General features: G+C 42.9%; 1 protein-coding gene across 4 annotated transcripts in view; it reads right to left on the bottom strand.

Moving 5' to 3' along the window:
* Window positions 1-17716, bottom strand: part of APAF1 (apoptotic peptidase activating factor 1) — a 93374-nt gene that overhangs the window by 40307 nt on the left and 35351 nt on the right. For 2 of the 4 annotated variants that reach the window (XM_072655653.1, XM_072655652.1), the window contains exons 16-18: window positions 16695-16820; window positions 12696-12857; window positions 3457-3585 (exon numbers count right to left, since the gene is read on the bottom strand). In XM_072655653.1, the coding sequence (XP_072511754.1) occupies window positions 3457-3585; window positions 12696-12857; window positions 16695-16820 (417 nt within the window). Of the gene's footprint in view, window positions 1-2714; window positions 2878-3456; window positions 3586-12695; window positions 12858-16694; window positions 16821-17716 lie in introns of those variants that run through there. The other 2 variants (XM_072655655.1, XM_072655654.1) reach the window with 2 other exon arrangements.

The raw sequence follows: 17716 nt of genomic DNA, 5'->3' as shown, positions 1-17716 counted from the left end.
CCTTGAAGTACCCCAACAGGCTTTACATTTCAATAAACCACCACTACCAGCTTTTAGCTGAGAACCAAAACCATTCACTCCACTTTCTCTCAAACACGTGGAGGACCAAAAACAACTAAAACTCTTCTTGTTCGGGTCAAGAGAAGCCCATGAAGTGCCTAATACAGGCTGGGGACTAGACTAGATCCAGGGGACACAGAGACAAAAGTGAAAAATGGTCCTCACTCCCACGACACTTTTTTTTTTTTTTATTTAGCTTTTAACATTCATTTTCACAAAATTTTGGGTTACAAATTTTTCCCCTTTTCTCCCCTCCCCCCCCAAACGCCAAGCATTCTAATTGCCCCTATGACCAATCTGCTCTCTCTTCTATCATCCCTCTCTGCCCTTGTCTCTGTCTTCTCTTTTGTCCTGTAGGGCCAGATAGCTTTCTATACCCCTTTACCTGTATTTCTTATTTCCTAGTGGTAAGAACATTACAGTTGATCCTAACACTTTGAGTTCCAACTTCTTTAGCTCCCTCCCTCTCCACCCCTTCCCTTTGGAAGGCAAGCAATTCAATATAGGCCAAATCTGTGTAGTTTTGCAAATGACTTCCATAATAGTTGTGTTGTATAGGACTAACTATATTTCCCTCCATCCTATCCTGTCCCCCATTACTTCTATTCTCTTTTGATCCTATCCCTCCCCATGAGTGTTGACCTCAAATTGCACTCTCCTCCCCATGCCCTCCCTTCTATCATCCCCCCCCACTCTGCTTATCCCCTTATCCTCCACTTTCCTGTATTGTAAGATAGGTTTTCATACCAAGATGAGTAGGCATTTTATTCTTTCCTTTAGTGGAACGTGATGAGAGTAGACTTCATGTTTTTCTCTCACCTCCCCTCTTTATCCCTCCACTAATGAGTCTTTTGCTTGCCTCTTTTATGAGAGATAATTTGCCCCATTCAATTCTCCCTTTCTCCTCCCAATATCTTTCTCTCTCACTGCTTGATTTCATTTTTTTTTAAGATATGATCCCATCCTCTTCAATTCACTCTGTGCACTCTGTCTCTATGTGTGTGTGCGTGTGTGCATGTGTGTGTGTGTAATCCCACCCAGTACCCAGATACTGAAATGTTTCAAGAGTTACAAATATTGTCTTTCCATGTAGGAATGTAAACAGTTCAACTTTAGTAAGTCCCTTATGACTTCTCTTTGCTGTTCACCTTTTCATGGTTCTCTTCATTCTTGTGTTTGGAAGTCAAATTTTCTTTTCAGCTCTGGTCTTTTCATCAAGAATGCTTGAAAATCCTCTATTTCATTGAAAGACCAATTTTTCCCCTGAAGTATTATACTCAGTTTTGCTGGGTAGGTGATTCTTGGTTTTAGTCCTAGTTCCTTTGACTTCTGGAATATCCTATTCCATGCCCTTCGATCCCTTAATGTAGAAGCTGCTAGATCTTGTGTTATCCTGATTGTATTTCCACAATACTTGAATTGTTTCTTTCTAGCTGCTTGCAATATTTTCTCTTTCACCTGGGAGTTCTGGAATTTGGCCACAATGTTCCTAGGAGTTTCTCTTTTTGGATCTCTTTCAGGCGGTGTTCTGTGGATTCCTTGAATATTTATTTTGCCCTCTGGTTCTAGAATCTCAGGGCAGTTTTCCTTGATAATTTCATGAAAGATGATGTCTAGGCTCTTTTTCTGATCATGGCTTTCAGGTAGGCCCATAATTTTTAAATTGTCTCTCCTGGCTCTATTTTCCAGGTCAGTTGTTTTTCCAATGAGATATTTCACATTATCTTCCATTTTTTCATTCTTTTGGTTTTGTTTTGTGATTTCTTGGTTTCTCATAAAGTCATTAGCCTCCATCTGTTCCATTCTAATTTTGAAAGAACTATTTTCTTCAGTGAGCTTTTGAATCTCCTTTTCCATTTGGCTAATTCTGCTTTTGAAAGCATTCTTCTCCTCATTGGCTTTTTGAACCTCTTTTGCCAATTGAGTTAGGCTAGTTTTCAAGGTGTTATTTTCTTCAACATTTTTTTGGGTCTCCTTTAGCAGGGAGCCATGCTTTGACTTCATGTCTCTCATTTCTCTTCCCAGCTTTTCCTCCACCTCTCTAACTTGATTTTCAAAATTCTTTTTGAGCTCTTCCATGGCCTGTGCCCATTGAGTGGGCTGGGACACAGAAGCCTTGATTTCTGTGTCTTTGCCTGATGGTAAGCATTGTTCTTCCTCATCAGAAAGGAAGGGAGGAAATGGCTGTTCACCAAGAAAGTAACCTTCTATAGTCTTATTTCTTTTCCCTTTTCTGGGCATTTTCCCAGCCAGTGACTTGACCTCTGAATATTTTCCTCACACCCACCTCACCTCCTGATCCTCCCAGCCAGTGTTTGGGGTCTGAGATTCAAATGCTGCTTCCAGCCTCAGGGCTTTTGGCGGGGGCAGGGCTGCTATTCAGTGTGAGATTAAATTCAGATGCTCAGGTGAGGGCAGGGCTGCCTCTCAGGCTCAGTTCCCTCAGGGAGTTTATGCACAGACCTTCAACAATGGATCCAGGCTCCTGCCTGCTTGGAGAGCCCTGGTCTGCCGCTGCCCCTCAGCTTCTGTCTCCCGAGGGGGCCCGAGCCATGGGGGCACCCCACTCCCCCCTCGACCCGCCAAAGGGACTCTCTCACAGACCCCCGTCACCTGTGGGTGGAGGTACTTGTGCGGCCGCTGGAGATCCCGTCCCTGAAGCCCGCTCGGATCTGTTCCTCTCGGTGCCGCGGCCACGGCAGGGCTGTACTCAGCTCCCAGTCCCGGCGCCCAGTCCGCAGCCCAAAGGACCTTTTACGAGAGGTTTGCAGGTCTCTCCGGAACAGAAATCTCCCTCGCTCCAATGTTCTGTGGCCTCTGGGTGCAGAATTCGCCGTGAGTTACTTCTTTGTAGTTGTTCTATGGGTTGTGGGTTCGGAGCTATGTGTATGTGCGTCTTTCTCTCCCACGACACTTATATTCAACAAAAGGGCTTGGTGATCTTGGTGAGGGAAAGAGGAGACCACACAAATCTCTCATTCTCCTCACTTACAGGAAAAAGAAAAACTATCTAAATGACAGATTTGCTTCCAAGGGAAACATGGCTGCAAGTTTCCATAACTGATTTTGATCCTTTGGTTCCCATGAGTCCCTTCATGTCCTCCAAAATGGTGGCAAGGGATTCCCAATCAGGGGCCAAGCCTTCTCATCCAGAGGCAGCAAGAGTGCAGGGAATAAAGTGCTAGGCCTGGAGTCAGAAGGACTTAGATTCGCATCTTACCTCTGATATGTATTGGTGTGACCCTACTTCTCTCAGACTCAATCTCCTCATCTAAACAGAGAGAGATGAGGACACAATGACCTCTCAGGTCCTCTCCAGCTCTAAAATTATGATCCTGTCATCCACCTGGCCTGAGGAGAGACAGCTCAACCCATTCAATGGATTCATCAACTCACCTCCACACAGTAGTGGGACAGAGCCACCACAGCAAGATGACTCTTAGGAAAGAAATCGCAATACTGGATGGCGCTGCTGTGACCGGTGTGGATTTCTCCTACCAGGCTCCTGGTATGGACATCAAAAACCTGCAAATCAAAGGCAAAGTAGGATTCATGGTGGGGAAGCAATTATGTTCAAGCAAAAGCCAACACAAAGTGAGAACGGATCATCCGCATTCATTTTAAATACACAAAGGGAGACAGTACTCGGCCAAAACACCACCTCATACACACCATCTCCTTGGCTTTGCCCAGGCTGTCTCTCACATCCTTCAAGCCTCAGCTCCAGCTCTGCCTCCATGGAAAGAGCCCTTCCCAATCTCCTAGACACAAGACCTCTCTGCTGGCCCCTCCCTAAAGTTACTTGTGCAGCTTGTACATTTACTTCTCTGTGGACGTACACAGGCATGAGCTGTTTTACGTTTGCCTTTGTATCCCCAGTGCCTGACACATAGTAGGTGCTTAATAAATTTTTGTTTGTTAAGTGATATCCCAGCACCTCTAGCAGTGCCTGACACATAAAGGGCACTTGGTAAAAGCTTGCTTAACTGAAGTGTTCACAATTATCATTATTAAAACTACTGACCATGACATTCAGAAGGAACGAATTCTTTTACTCACTCAGCATTTATTATGTGCCTACTATACCAGGCACTGGGAATACAAAGACAAAATGCTTCCAGCATAAAACATAAAACACTGTGTTTGACATTCAAAGTCCTTCCTAACCCAGCCTCCTCCCACCTCTCCAGTACATGCTCTTTGATCTGAACACTGACCTCCTGGCCATCCCACACATGGCCCTCCATCTCTCAGCTCCATGCTGTCCCCCATGCCTGGAAGGTTTTCCCTTCCCCTTCCCCAACCCCTCTTACTTCCAGTGCCTTCCCTCTATTAATGATTTCTTATTGATCCCGGATCACTGCCTTGTCATGGCAGATGGGCTTGTGTAGTTCAATGAAACTATGAGCTATGCCTAGATGTGGTCAATCTGGAAGGATGGGAAGATTAAACATTGACATCTTGGTGATTAGTAAACTTAAATGGACAGGAATGGGGGAATTTAATTCAGGTGGTCATTGTATAGACTACTATGGGCAAGAATCCCTTAGAAGAAACAGAGTAGCCACCCAGAGTCGATAAAAGGGTGAGAAAAGCAGTACTGGGACATAATCTCAAAAGTGAGCAAATGATATTTGTTTGAATTCAAGGCAAACCAGTCAATATCACAGTAACATAAGTCTATGTTCCAACCACTGATGTTGAAGAAGACAAAGTTAATCCATTCTATGAAAACCTATGACATCTTCTAGAAATAATACCAAAAAAAAATGTCACATTCACCATAGGGGATTAGAATACTAAAGTAGGAAATCAAAAGATAACTGGAATAACAGAAAAGTTTGGCCTTGGAGTACAAAATGAAGCAAGGTAAAGACTAATGGAATTTTGTCAAAATAATAGTTGGTCAAAGCAAACATTCTTTCTCAACAACACTAAAGACGCTACACAGGGACATCAGCAGATAGTCAATACTGAAATCAGTCTGATTATATACTTTGCAGCTAAAGGTAGAGAAATTCTATACAGTTAGTTAAAACAAGACCTGGAACTGACTGTGGCTCAGACCATGAGCTTCTTATTGCAAAAGTCAGACTTAAAATTGAAAAAAGTAAGGAAAATCATCAGGCCTATAGGTATGACCTAAATGAAATTCCTTATGAACATAAAGTAGAGGTGACGAAAGATTTAAGGGATTAGATCGAGTAGACAGAGTGCCTGGATAGAGGTTTGCAATACTGTACAGAAGGCAAACATTCCAAAGAAAAAGAAGGGAAAAAACCAAAATGGCTGTCTGATAAGGCAAAAAGTTGAGAAAAGAAGGAAAGGGAAAGGAGAAAGGGAAGGATATACCCACCTGAATACAGAATTCCAGAGAATAAGAAGAAGAGATTAAAAAGGCTTTCTTAAATTAGCAATGAAAACAAATAGAAGAAAACAATAGAATGAGAAAGAAAAAATCTCTTCAAGAAAATCAGAGATATCAAGGCAATGTTTCATGAAAAAATGGGCATAAGAAAAGACAATATGATAGGTGCTTAACAGAATCAGAAGAGATTAAGATGAGGTGACAAGAAAACACAGAAGAATTACCTAAGAAAGATTTTAATGTCACTGATAACCAGGATGGTGTGGTTACTGACCTAGAGCCAGGAATCCTGGAGAAGGAAGTCAGGTGGGTCTTAGAAGGCACTGCTAACAATCAGGCTAGTGGAAGTGATAGAATTTCAGATAAGCACTTAAATCCTAAAAGATGATGCTGTTGAAATGCTGCACTCAATGTGCCAGCACATTTGGAAAACTCAAAAGTGGCCACTTTTTTTTAAATTAAGTTTTGCGTCAACACTTAACAGCAGAGTATATATACTCAATTCTAAGAAATCTTAGTCAAAATGGTCAGTTAGTCTTATGGATTGGAAAAGATCAGTTTCTAAAGAAGCACAATGCCAAACAATGTTTATATTATCAAACAATTGCACTCATGTCATACACCAGTAAGGTTATATTTAAGATTCTACAAGATAGGTTTCAGCAATATGTGACCTGAGAATTACCAAAGAGCAGGCTGGTTTTTGAAGAAGCACAGGAAATACAAAACAAATTGCCAACATTTGCTGGATTATGGAGAAAGCAAGAGCATGCCAGAAAAACTTCTGCTCCCCTCACTACGTTAATGCCTTTAACTGTGTAGATCACAACAAAATGGGCCAAGTCCTCAAAGAGATGGGAGTATCAAATCATCTTTCTTGTCTCCTGAGGAACCTGTATGTGGGTCAAGAAGCAACAGTTAGAACCAAACATGGAACAACTGATTAGTTTAAGACTGGAAAAGAAGTACAACAAGGTTATTATATAGTCACTTTATTTAACTTCTATACAAAGTACATCATGCAAAATGGCAGGCTGGATGAATCCAAAGTGAAAATTAAGGTTGCCAAGAGAAATATCAGCATGGCAAATATGTAGATGATACTACTCTGATGGCAGAAAGTGAAGAGGAATTAGGAAGTCTCTTGATGAGGATGAAAGAGGAGGGTGTGCTGGCTTGGAGATTAACATCCAAAAAATGAAGATCTTAGCAACTGGTCCCATCACAAATAAGGGGAGAAGAAATGGAAGCAGTGTCAGATTTTATATTCTTGGGCTCAAAGATCACTGCAGATGGTGACACTTGCTCCTTGGAAGGAAAACTAAGACAAATCTAGACAGCAGACTAAAAACCAGAGACTTCACCTTGCTGACAGAAGTCTGGATAGTCAAAGCTATGGTTTTTCAAGTAGCCATGTTTGGCTTCGAGAGTTAGACTTTCAATTTCTGGTGCTGGAGAAGATTTTGGAGAGGTACTTGGTGAGCAAAGAGATCAAATCAGTCAGTACGTAAAAGAAATTAATTCAGGCTATTCACTTGAAGGTCAAATACTGAAGTTCAAGTTTAAATACTTTGACCACAAAATGAGGACAGATTGAAGGCAAAAGGAAAAGGGAACAGCATTGATCCTGTCTATAGCTTGCTTTGTACTGGTTTGTCTGCTTGGTCTAACTCCATTAGATTTTAAGCTCCTTATCGGCAGAGACTATTTTTGGTCCTTTTCTTGGATCCCCAGGGCTTAGCACAACGCCTGGACAGCACATTTTGTTGTTGTTTTTCTCAGTCATGTCTGACTCTCATGACCCCAAGTCACATTTTCTTGACAAAGATACTAGGGGGCACAGAGCAGGTGCTTAATAAATGATGACTGAGAGTCCCTGACCTCAAGAAGCTTCTATTCTACTGTGGAAGAGAGGGCATTCAGAAACCACACGTACACAAGAAAAGTAAATCCAAAGGATACATAAAGTTGTTACCAGGTAATTTTCTGGAGCCCAAGACACTAGTACCTGGGGAGATCAGAACAGGCTTCCTGTAAGAGGCTGTGTTGGAGCTGAGCTCTGCAGGCACATAGGGAATCTATAAAGTGGCTGAACCACTTTCAGGCAAATATATAGTCCTTTCAATAATCCTAAACCATTCTTCTACAACAGCCCATTTCTTTAACATGCTCCCTGACTTCAAAGCATAGACCGTAATTTGGAAAAATCTGAATCATAAGTAAGTAAGTAAGTAATCAAAAGGTGAAAGAAAGAAACTCCAAGCAATGTGCTGGCATGAAGGCCCCCAAGAAGTGGTAAAAAAAGACATCACCTGACGACAGAAGCATAAAAGGGGACGATATCAAAAAAATCCAAAACTCCAAATAAAGTGAGCAACCCCATGGGATTTCAGGGCAGACAGTAAAGCCAACTTCCTACCTCTTCACTAGAGGTGGGGGACTGCAGGTGCAAAATGGGGTCTTCATTCTCAAATATGGCCAAGGTGTCTGTATTGCCTAACTACAGTTCTTTGCTTTGAGAGAAAATTCTTTTGTGACTAATAAGTGACAGGAAGACAAGTTGCTGTTTTTTAAAAAAAAGTATCAGTTTTTTAAAAGGGGGTGAGACAGGACAAAATCCCATCAAGGATCCAAATGACCACAAGAGCAGGCAAGCTGGTCATGAACTGTGAAGGGGAAAACCACAAAAAGGCAGCCCAAGGTGTCCATAGCACTTCTAAGATACTCAAAGAACCAAAGGAAGATCGCTAGTGAGTGGAATGGACCCTTCACAAGGGATCAGCAGAGAGCTCCAGATAAAAATAAAACAGGATGATAATGTCTAAAGGGGCTGCAATCCACACTGGTGGAGAGCATGATCGCAGACAATTGGCGAGAGTCTGCTATGTGCTGATTTATCCCACAGACAGAAAGTGTCACAGTGAATGAAGACTCCACAATAGTGCTAAGCAAAAACTTGCAAAATAAAAAAACAATTAATTCAACCATTTTCAGTTTGTTGCTAAAGCAAAGAAATGACTTCACTGGTGACCAAGACATTTCCCCACGGGAAAACTGAAAAACAAACTATTTTTGACTTATTCACACTTCCTTTCAGCTGTCTAAAAAGTTTCTAAGCCACTGAACATATTCTTTCAAGACCTTTTTTTCAAAGCAGTAATAATACTTTGTGCCAATTTTCACCTGATGGTAATTTAGGACTGAATTGCAATCCTCAGGGGAAAGGAATTCAGGCCATACTGGTAACTGGGAGCCACAGCATGATTATATTCCTGAGAGCATCCTGGTTACTTATCTATCCCTGCAGAAGGAGAGAGGCAGTAAGTAAATGGTGTCCCTGAAATAGGAGGCAGACCCTGAAAAGACCAGACAGTGCCATAAAGAGGCTGCCTGAAGGATCATGGGAACTGACATATTTTCAAGAATAGGTGATTCCTGAAAATTACCCTCTGAAAATGAGAACAGCTGGTGGGAGGTGAACAGCAGTAGCTGTCCCCATTACATGGGCAGCGAGGGAAAAGGCCCAGCATTTGGACCAGGATGATAGCCCAGAAGGTCATAGGAAAGGAGGTAAGTGCAGGAATGAGGAATAAAGGAAGGAAAGACCAACCAAACAAGAGGACATTAGAGTTCCCAGGGTGCTAAGGGCAATCCTAGCAAAGGATCTGAAAATGCGGTCTAATTTTCTTTCATTTGTTCATTCATTCAGTAGTTATAATTCAACATAAAAAAGGAGGTACAAGGATTTCACAAGCAGGGAAGGCAGTTTATGTTTAATAATAGACTGTAGATCTCTACTCCACTTCAAGGTTTGCAAAGCCTTTTGCCTACACCATTGGAATCGATGCTGACAACCACCTGTGAGACAGTGACCACAGGCACTACTGTCCCCATTTTACAAATGAGGAAACTGAGGCTGAGAGAAGTGAGTTGCCCAGCATCACACAGCTATCATTTAACATCAACAAATCTACACACACACACACACACACACACACACACACACACACACACACACACACACTCTCTCTCTCTCTCTCTCTCTCTCTCTCTCTCTCTCTCTCTCTCTCGCACATACAAAAAAGACGCTTCCTGCGTTTTCCTTCTGAGAGGATCTCTTGTCTAGGGGCCCTGTTCCTAGTGCTATGTACATGGTTCCATGACCATCTGAACACAGGTTCAGAAAGTCCCAGATCTGGAGCTGAAAGGGACCCAAGGGACCACAAGTCTAGTTCCAAGAGAATGAAGCTGGGGCCCTAATTAGTAACACGACCAAATATCAGAGATGCAGAGCTGGGCCCTCATTTTACATTTCCGTCAGTCATTTCAGGTGGTACAGTGGACTGAGTAAGACTGGGAGCCAGAAACACCTGAGTTCAAATCTGATCTCAGACGCTTACCAGCCCTGTGACTCTATGCAAGTCACTGAACCTGAGTCTCAGCATGTTCAACTATTAAATGGGGATAATAACAATCCTTACCTCCCAGGGTTGTTTTAAGAGTCCAATAAGATAATATTTATAAAGCACCTAACATAGTACCTGGCACACAGTAGGTACTCAACAAATGCTTGATTTCATATTTCCCTTTAATTATTATCACAGAAACAGCATCCCCAGTGGACAGAGGATTGGACTGAGCCCTGAAAGACCCAGCTTCTCATCCTGAGTCTGCCCCTTGCCAGGCTCATAGCTCTAGTCTGCAGCCAAGGACTCGTCTGTGTGCATCCTTCCAAGAACCTGCTTCTACCTGTAAAACTGACTCCACATGCCCTGCCTCTCACACTGTTAGACATATCAAATAAGGCAATGCACCACACATATACAAAATGAAAGGCTGCTGGTACAGTGCAGAGGGGAAGCAGAAGAGTTCAGTCTTGAGCTTAAATCCCACCTCAGATCTGTACTATATATTAAGTATGAAACCCTGACAAGTCACTCAACCTCTAACTGTCCCAGGGAAACTCTCTAGGGCAGAGTTACAGAAGAGTCTAGTACTGGATGGAGTTTCCCCACACTAATTAAAGACACTGCTACATTATCAGGACTTAACCTTTTTTATATCTGCTTCCTTTGGCAGTCAGTCTGGGGAAGCCTATGGATCCCTTCTCAGAATTTTGTTTTTAAATGCATAAAATAAAAAGTATAGTATTAAAAGAAATCCAATTATATCAAAATACAGTTATAAAAATGTTTTTAAAAACAAGTTCATGCTGATCCAAGCATTCTAGAAAGCAATTTGGAACAATGCCCAAGGGGCAACCAAACTATGTACACCCTTTGATCCAGGAACACCACTACTAGGTCTGTATCCCAAAGAGATCATAAAAATGGGAAAAGGACCCACATGTACAAAAATATTTATAGCAGCTCTTTTTATGGTGGTAGAGAATTGGAAAGAGAATTGGAATAGACGCCCATCAACTGGGGAATGGCTGAACAAGTTGTGGTATACGAATGTAATGGAATACTATTGTGCTCTAAGAAATGATGACTAAGAGGGTTTCAGAAAAACCTGGAAAGGTTTTTTTTGAATGAAGTGAGGCTAAGTGAAGTGAGTAGAACCAGGAAAACATTGTATACACTAACAGCAACATTGTGTGATGATCAACTTTGATGAACTTGGCTCTTCTCAGAAATGCAAGGTTCTAAGACAACTTCAAAAGACTCATGATGAAAAATACTATCCACATCCAGAGGAAGAACTATGGAGTCTGAAAGCAGATCAAAACATAACTATTTCACTTTTTTTGTTTGTTTTCTCATGGTTTTTCCCTTTTGTTCTGAATGTTCTTTCACAACATGACTTGTAGAAATAAGAGAGGTGAAAGAGGGAGAAAAAATTTGGAACTCAAAATCTCATAAAAGTGAATACTGAAACCTATCTTTAAATGTAACTGAAAAAGACAAAATCCTACTAAGTGAGGGGAAAATAGTTCACAGACTCCAAGTTAAAAGCTCCTGAATGAGACAAAGAGGCAGGATTTTCCTTGCCTTCTAGACCTGCACAAACTGTGGCACTCCAAAGGATTTTGGGTGACCCACAAAAACAAACAAAAAACAAACCAACCAAAAAACATAGAAGAAAACATCCTTTGTATGTAGAGGAAATCCTCTGGCCCACCATAAGCATAACCTGCTGGCCACAGGTTGTACAGGTCTATCCAAAAGCTTCCTACACAACAATTGCTATTACCAATGACAACTTCAGAAACCATGTGGAAGAGCCATGAAAGCCAGTTTTTGAGGCACAGTGGATAGAGAACTAGCTTCAAGGCTGGGAAGTCCCAGGTTTAAGAACTGTCTTGGCACACTCTGACAGTGTGACCTGGGCCAAGTCCCTTAATCTCTAAGTGATCCAGGCTGCTCTCTAACACAGTTAAGTTGCAGCAAAAGTGCTGCAACCACCTTGGGAGAAAGCACTTCCTCACTATGGAGTTCCCTGTACCAGAGAAGTCCCAGTCACAGCACTGTCCTCATCCTAGTCTCAGATAATATATACAAAGAAATTTATCATCTTGTTCAGGACAGCCTTCTGAGGTCTTACTATTCCCATTTGAGAGAGGTTCACAGAGCTGAAACCACCTGCCTAGGGACACAGAGGTAATAAGAGCAGGATCCCAACCCCGATTCCTCTGACTGCAAACCCAGAGTGCTCTTCCCACTTTATGCTACAGCCACCCCCTTTGTTACTTCACATCCTCTCCCAAACTTACTCAGTCTTCAGTGAACATTAAAAGTGTCATGGAGTAACAGAATCACATGAGGGCTGGAAGGAACTTCTCGCAGTGATGATGATGACAACGTTTATATAATGCTTTAAGGTTCACAAACACTTCACAAATATTATCTCGTTTGACAACAACCCAGGAGGTAGATACTATCATCATCATCATCCCCATCACTATCCCCATTTTACAGAACAGGAAACTGAGGCACAGACAGGCTTAGCAGTCATTTGCCCTAGGTCACAGTGGTTGGGAACATCTGAGGCCAGATTTGAACTCAGGTCTTCCTGTGCTCTATCCACTGAACCACCTAGCTGCTTATAGAATCATGTCATCTCCCCTCACTCACTTTATGGATGAGGAAACTGAGGCCCAGGATAAGTGACTTGGCCAATATCAGAGAGCTACTTTTCCTTACTTTACTGTGTCCATGAATATCTATATCATCCATACTTTGGAATAAAGAAAAGTCACCCAGATCTACCTTTCAACAATGAAAAGGAAAACATTTCACTCATCACCTTCTATGTCCATACATACCAAGATCCTGTTGGCGGCAGCTGCCATCACTCGCGCCCCATCACTGGACCAGGAGCAACATTTCACCATCACATCCACATCTTCCTGAAGCCCATCAGAATTCAGGACGTGCTGCCGCACATCAATGCTGCTCCATTCATTGGCTGAACTGACATCCCAAAGCTTCAATTTAAAAAAGGAACAGATCAATTTTCAAACAACTAAGCCTCACACAGTCATGATTCCTAAGAAATTTTCTTCTAGGTGAAGCACTACTTTTTATTAGATTTTTCATTAAAGTTTCCATTTTCATTTTATCTGAAAGTCAAACTATGAAAGCAGAGTCAACAACTGGAAATGCATTGACATGGGAGGGGAGGTGGGGCTGGACTTGTCCTCAGAGTCTTACAGAGCTGCCTAGGGCACTAACAGGGCCAGTGACTTGTCAAGGGACACAATGCACATGCTGTGTGTCAGAGACAGACCTTAATCCCAGGTCTCCTGGCTTCCAGGCTGGCTCTCTATTCACTGAACTTTCCTGCCTCTCAACAAGCAGGATGTAAATGTAAATAAATAAATGCACAAATAGCAAGGGTTGGAGTGAGGAAGACCTGAAGTCAAATCTGATCTCAGATGCTGACCAGCTGTATGACCCTGGGCAAGTCACTTAACCCTGTTTGTCTCAGTGTCTCATCTGTAAAATGAGATGGAAAAAGAAACGGCAAACCACTCCAGCGTTGTTGCCAAGGAAACCTCAAATTGGGTCAAGAAGAGTTGGACCCACCTGAAAAAACGACTGAACAATAAAATGTAAATAAAATGTCCAGATAATCCTGTGAATTTTTAAAAGTACAAATCCGCCCACCACTTGCTTGGTCAAGCTTGGAGGGTGACAATAAGACTCTTGCGGGGTCCAGACAGGTAATTTCATTGGCCTGGTATGTTTCATTCTTTGCATTGTACTCTCAGCATCTCACACAGTGGCGGGCACAATGCACAGCCCCGATTGCTTAACTGATCCAAGAACATAATGAATGCATGACAGTGGAGTACAATATGCAAAAGAGAAAACAAATGATGGTGAATGGGATGGAGGAGAGACCTACAGAGCTGATTCTGGAGCACTAAGCTACAGAACCTAAGAACACTTGAACTACGGCAACTGAATACAAGCCAGCCAAGGTTTTCTACAGTCTACTCTGACTTTGCTAAGGAAATCTGTTCCTTGAGTAGCATGGCAGTAAACGGGATGTCAGGGAGACAAGGATTCAGATCCCACCTCAGACACTTCTAGCCATGGAACCTTAGACACCTGTGCCTCAGTTTCTTCATCTGTGAAACAAGGGGATTGGGCTCATGGCCTCTACAACTCCTCTCAGCTCCGAATCTATGATGTGGACAGATCTGGGCCTCTGTTTCCTCATCTGAAAAATGAGGAGAGCAATACCCATAACACCTACTTCACCCTGCAAACTATAAAGAGCTCCCTAGATGTCACACCCATTTTTCAGCCAGTGCCATGCCAGCTTCTGAGGCACAGGGCTTCCTGGAGGTGGGCAAAGGCCGTCCTGGGTTTGAATCCCACCACAGATTCTTAGAATTTCACCCCCTTTGTAACCTTCAGCCAATCACTGGGGCCCCAGGACTGGACAGGATGGTCCAGGATGCCTCCAAGGTTCCTTTCAGTTTTAAATTCATGATTCTCAATTCTCTTAGCCTTACCATAAGGATCTATCCAACATACTTCAACAATGTTCAGCACATCTGAATTGTCTGGAGGAGAATTGGCCAAGGTGGTGAAGGGTATAGGGTGTTATTAGTCAAAGGTTTCAGAGGACTTTGTATGTGAAGGTTATCAGACATTATTTTAAAGGATATCCACACAGAAAAACTCCAGTGGCAGTGCCTGGAAAAACCTATGAACCCTTTCCCAGAATGTTTTTAAATTCATAATGTACGTAGGATGACAAAGGAAACCAACTACCCTGAAATGCAGTTATCAGAATATCTAAAAAAACAAGTTCAGAGACGCCAGGTGAAAACCTCTGATCTAATCAAACTGAATCACTTTATAAAAAATGAACCTAAGTTCAGAAAAGCAAACTGACTCTGGAACAGCTTAATGAATGCTACACTCTAGCTATGGGATATGAGCCAAAGGTCTTATCTTGGAAACAGGGAGGAGGAGAGTGGATGAGTGGGTATCAGATGGATGGATGGATGGATGGAAAGATAGACACATAGACAGACATAGTAAGCATTTGTTAAGAGTTTGGCTATGTGCCAGGCACTGAGATAAGCACTAGGGATATAAATATAGGCAAGAAAACAGCCCCTGCCCTCAAGAAGCTTTCCAATCTAAAGGAGAAGACAAGACAGAAAGGGGGCTGCCACGTAGGGCTGGAATGAGGAGCAGGGTACCTAGGCCAAGCCAAGGCTCTTACCAGGAGGTGGAGGAATTCAGTCAAGCACCTCACCACCCTGAGAGTGGGCCTGAGCTGCCAAGATGGGCTGAGTCAAGAGTCTCAAGAAGCAAAGTGGGCATCACCTACCCTCCAAAGGAATGTAAATTCTAGGGGGGGGGCCAACTCCTCAAGGAGGGAAGCTCGAGAGGACGCAGAAGGGCATATGGAGAAGACATTTTCCTGCAGCCAAGCAGCCACCCCAGACCTTCCCTCATCCCAGGCAAGTGTGAACAGTTCCCAGGGGAGTGTCTGTTGTGGGTAGAGAGGATTCCAAGGGGTGAGGAACCTTCACCATCAGGTAGAGAAGGAGGAACTCCATGGGTCCTTGGCATTCCCTTTGCCATGTTCCTGCCTCATCTGGGCTTCCTTCAAGGCTCAGCTCAGATGCTGCCTTCTCTGGAAAGCCCTCCCTGATTCCCCTGGTAGGACTCTCCAGCCTCACAGGATCTGAATTTACAGTCAGTTCACAAATGTAAGCCCCAGAGGGAAGGGAGTGCTTTGTTTTTGTCTGCGTATTCCCAACACTAGGCACCGGGCCCTGCCTGAAGTAGGGCTTCAACAAATGTCTGCTGAATTGAACTGAATTAAGCAAGTAAATTATGTGATGAAAATGGCACCAGAGGGAAATTGTTCTAGCAGCTCTTTGGTCTGGAAAGAACAAAGACTAGGAGGGGAAAGGACCATCTTAAGAAGCTGTTCACAGGCATTAAAGCCTGAGCTTAGACTCTAAGGAAAAAGAAAGAAAGGGATGCAGCCCAAGTCACCCACATGTAAGATGTAACAATACTTTATGGAGGCTGGATCTGAGGCTTGAAGGGGAGAGAAGAATCTAAGACTAATCTAAGGAGATAAACCCCTATGTGCCAGGCCTAGACTCAGGATGACAGCTTAGCAGAACCTGCCCTTGCTAATGCCAGGTCACAGGGTCACAAGTCCATTGATCAGGAGGGACTTCAGAGGCCTCATTTTACAGATGAGGAAACTGAGGCCCAGAGTGATGTGAACAATGATGCATCAGAGCAGGATATCAGTGAAAGTATAAAAATCAGTAACTACTATAGCTATTCTTTGAGTTAATGCATCCTTGTTACTGTTGAACCAAATGAATAAGTTCACTATTATGGAACTCCCAACAAGGAAAATTCCTCCATATATAAAGAGAGGCACCTGGTCCACAGGGAAGTGACTTGCCCAGGGTCACACAGCCAGGACATGCCAATGGCAGCACTTAAATCCAGGCCTTCATGACTCTGAAGCCAGCTTCCTGCGCACTGTGCCATGTTACCTTCGTAGCTCCCTTAAAATGCCAATCCCGTACAATTAAAAATATATCAACGCCATACACTTTAACAAATTATCCAGCTGGTGAGCCCAAAGTATCTGTGCTTCAAGAATAAACTATTCCTGGGAGTCTTATGACAAAAAAGTGATAGCTAAGCTGACTGACCATGCTCCTGGGAAAAGACTCATGAGAAAGAGATTCTAAGAACTTTCCAATAAGTCAGAATATATCTAATGAAACTGTGGTCCATTTTGGGCACATACAAAAGCATACCTTCAATGTTCCATCTGCTGAGCAACTGGCCAGATGTTTATCATCTGGTGAGAACTGGCAGTGGTTCACAGAATTTGTATGCCCAAATAGGGTGTTCCGACATTCCTTCTTATTCAGATCCCAGAGCTAGGTGGAAATAAAAATAAGAAGGCTAACTGATGATATGAGAATCATGCAGAATCTCAGGGCTGGCAGGGACTCAAAAGCCAATGAAATCAGCCCATATGTGAGCAGCAAGGTCAACCAGTGGCCACCCAGCCTGTGCCCAAAGACCTCCAGCAACAGAGTCCACCACCTCCCACTGTCAGACCTTCTCCTTTACATCAAGACTAAATCTGCTTCTTCCATCTTTCTGAAGCTAAGGGAATATATTTAGTACTTCACAGATGCCACGAACTAGCGAATACCTCGCCATGGGACAGCACTTCAGTGAGAATCTAAGGGACACTAGGGAACACAAAGATTTCCCTCGTCCATTAGTTTGAACACTAAATAACTGGTAGACACTTACTGCCTGCTTTAACTAACTAGTTCAGAACAGTTATGGCTTTGCTTCTGAGCTTGGCATTCAAATGGAAGGTGCATCTCGGCAATAGAAGTTACCTGCAGATGTTTTTAAAAGGCAATCTGTAGCAAAAGCTGCTATTTAACTCCAGAAATGGATGTTTCTGGTACTCCTCAATACAAATCTTCAGTCTAGTAATTTCACTGATTAACTTCAGTCAGCACACTGTGGAAGAAAACTCCTAAGGGTTTCAAAAGCGAAACTTGGCATCTGGGACCAAAAGGCATGTAGCAGGCCTATCCAAGTCCCTGAGAAACTGAATTCCTATAGCTCTCCCAGAATTCTCATGTAATTATAAGACATCTTTCTTTTGGTGACTGTTACAAGAATCTACCAAAGATTGACACGCCCTGCAGTGTAGTGGTTAGGTCACAGGACTTGGAGTCAAGAAGACGTTTACTAAGCTGTGGGACCCTGGGGCAAGTCCTTAACCTCTCAGACTCAGTTTCCTCATCTT

The sequence above is a fragment of the Notamacropus eugenii genome, chromosome 3 (assembly GCF_028372415.1).
Source record: "Notamacropus eugenii isolate mMacEug1 chromosome 3, mMacEug1.pri_v2, whole genome shotgun sequence".
Classification (NCBI taxonomy): domain Eukaryota; kingdom Metazoa; phylum Chordata; class Mammalia; order Diprotodontia; family Macropodidae; genus Notamacropus; species Notamacropus eugenii.
Note: the sequence above shows the minus strand (reverse complement) of the source record. Positions and strands in the feature narration are given on the sequence as shown.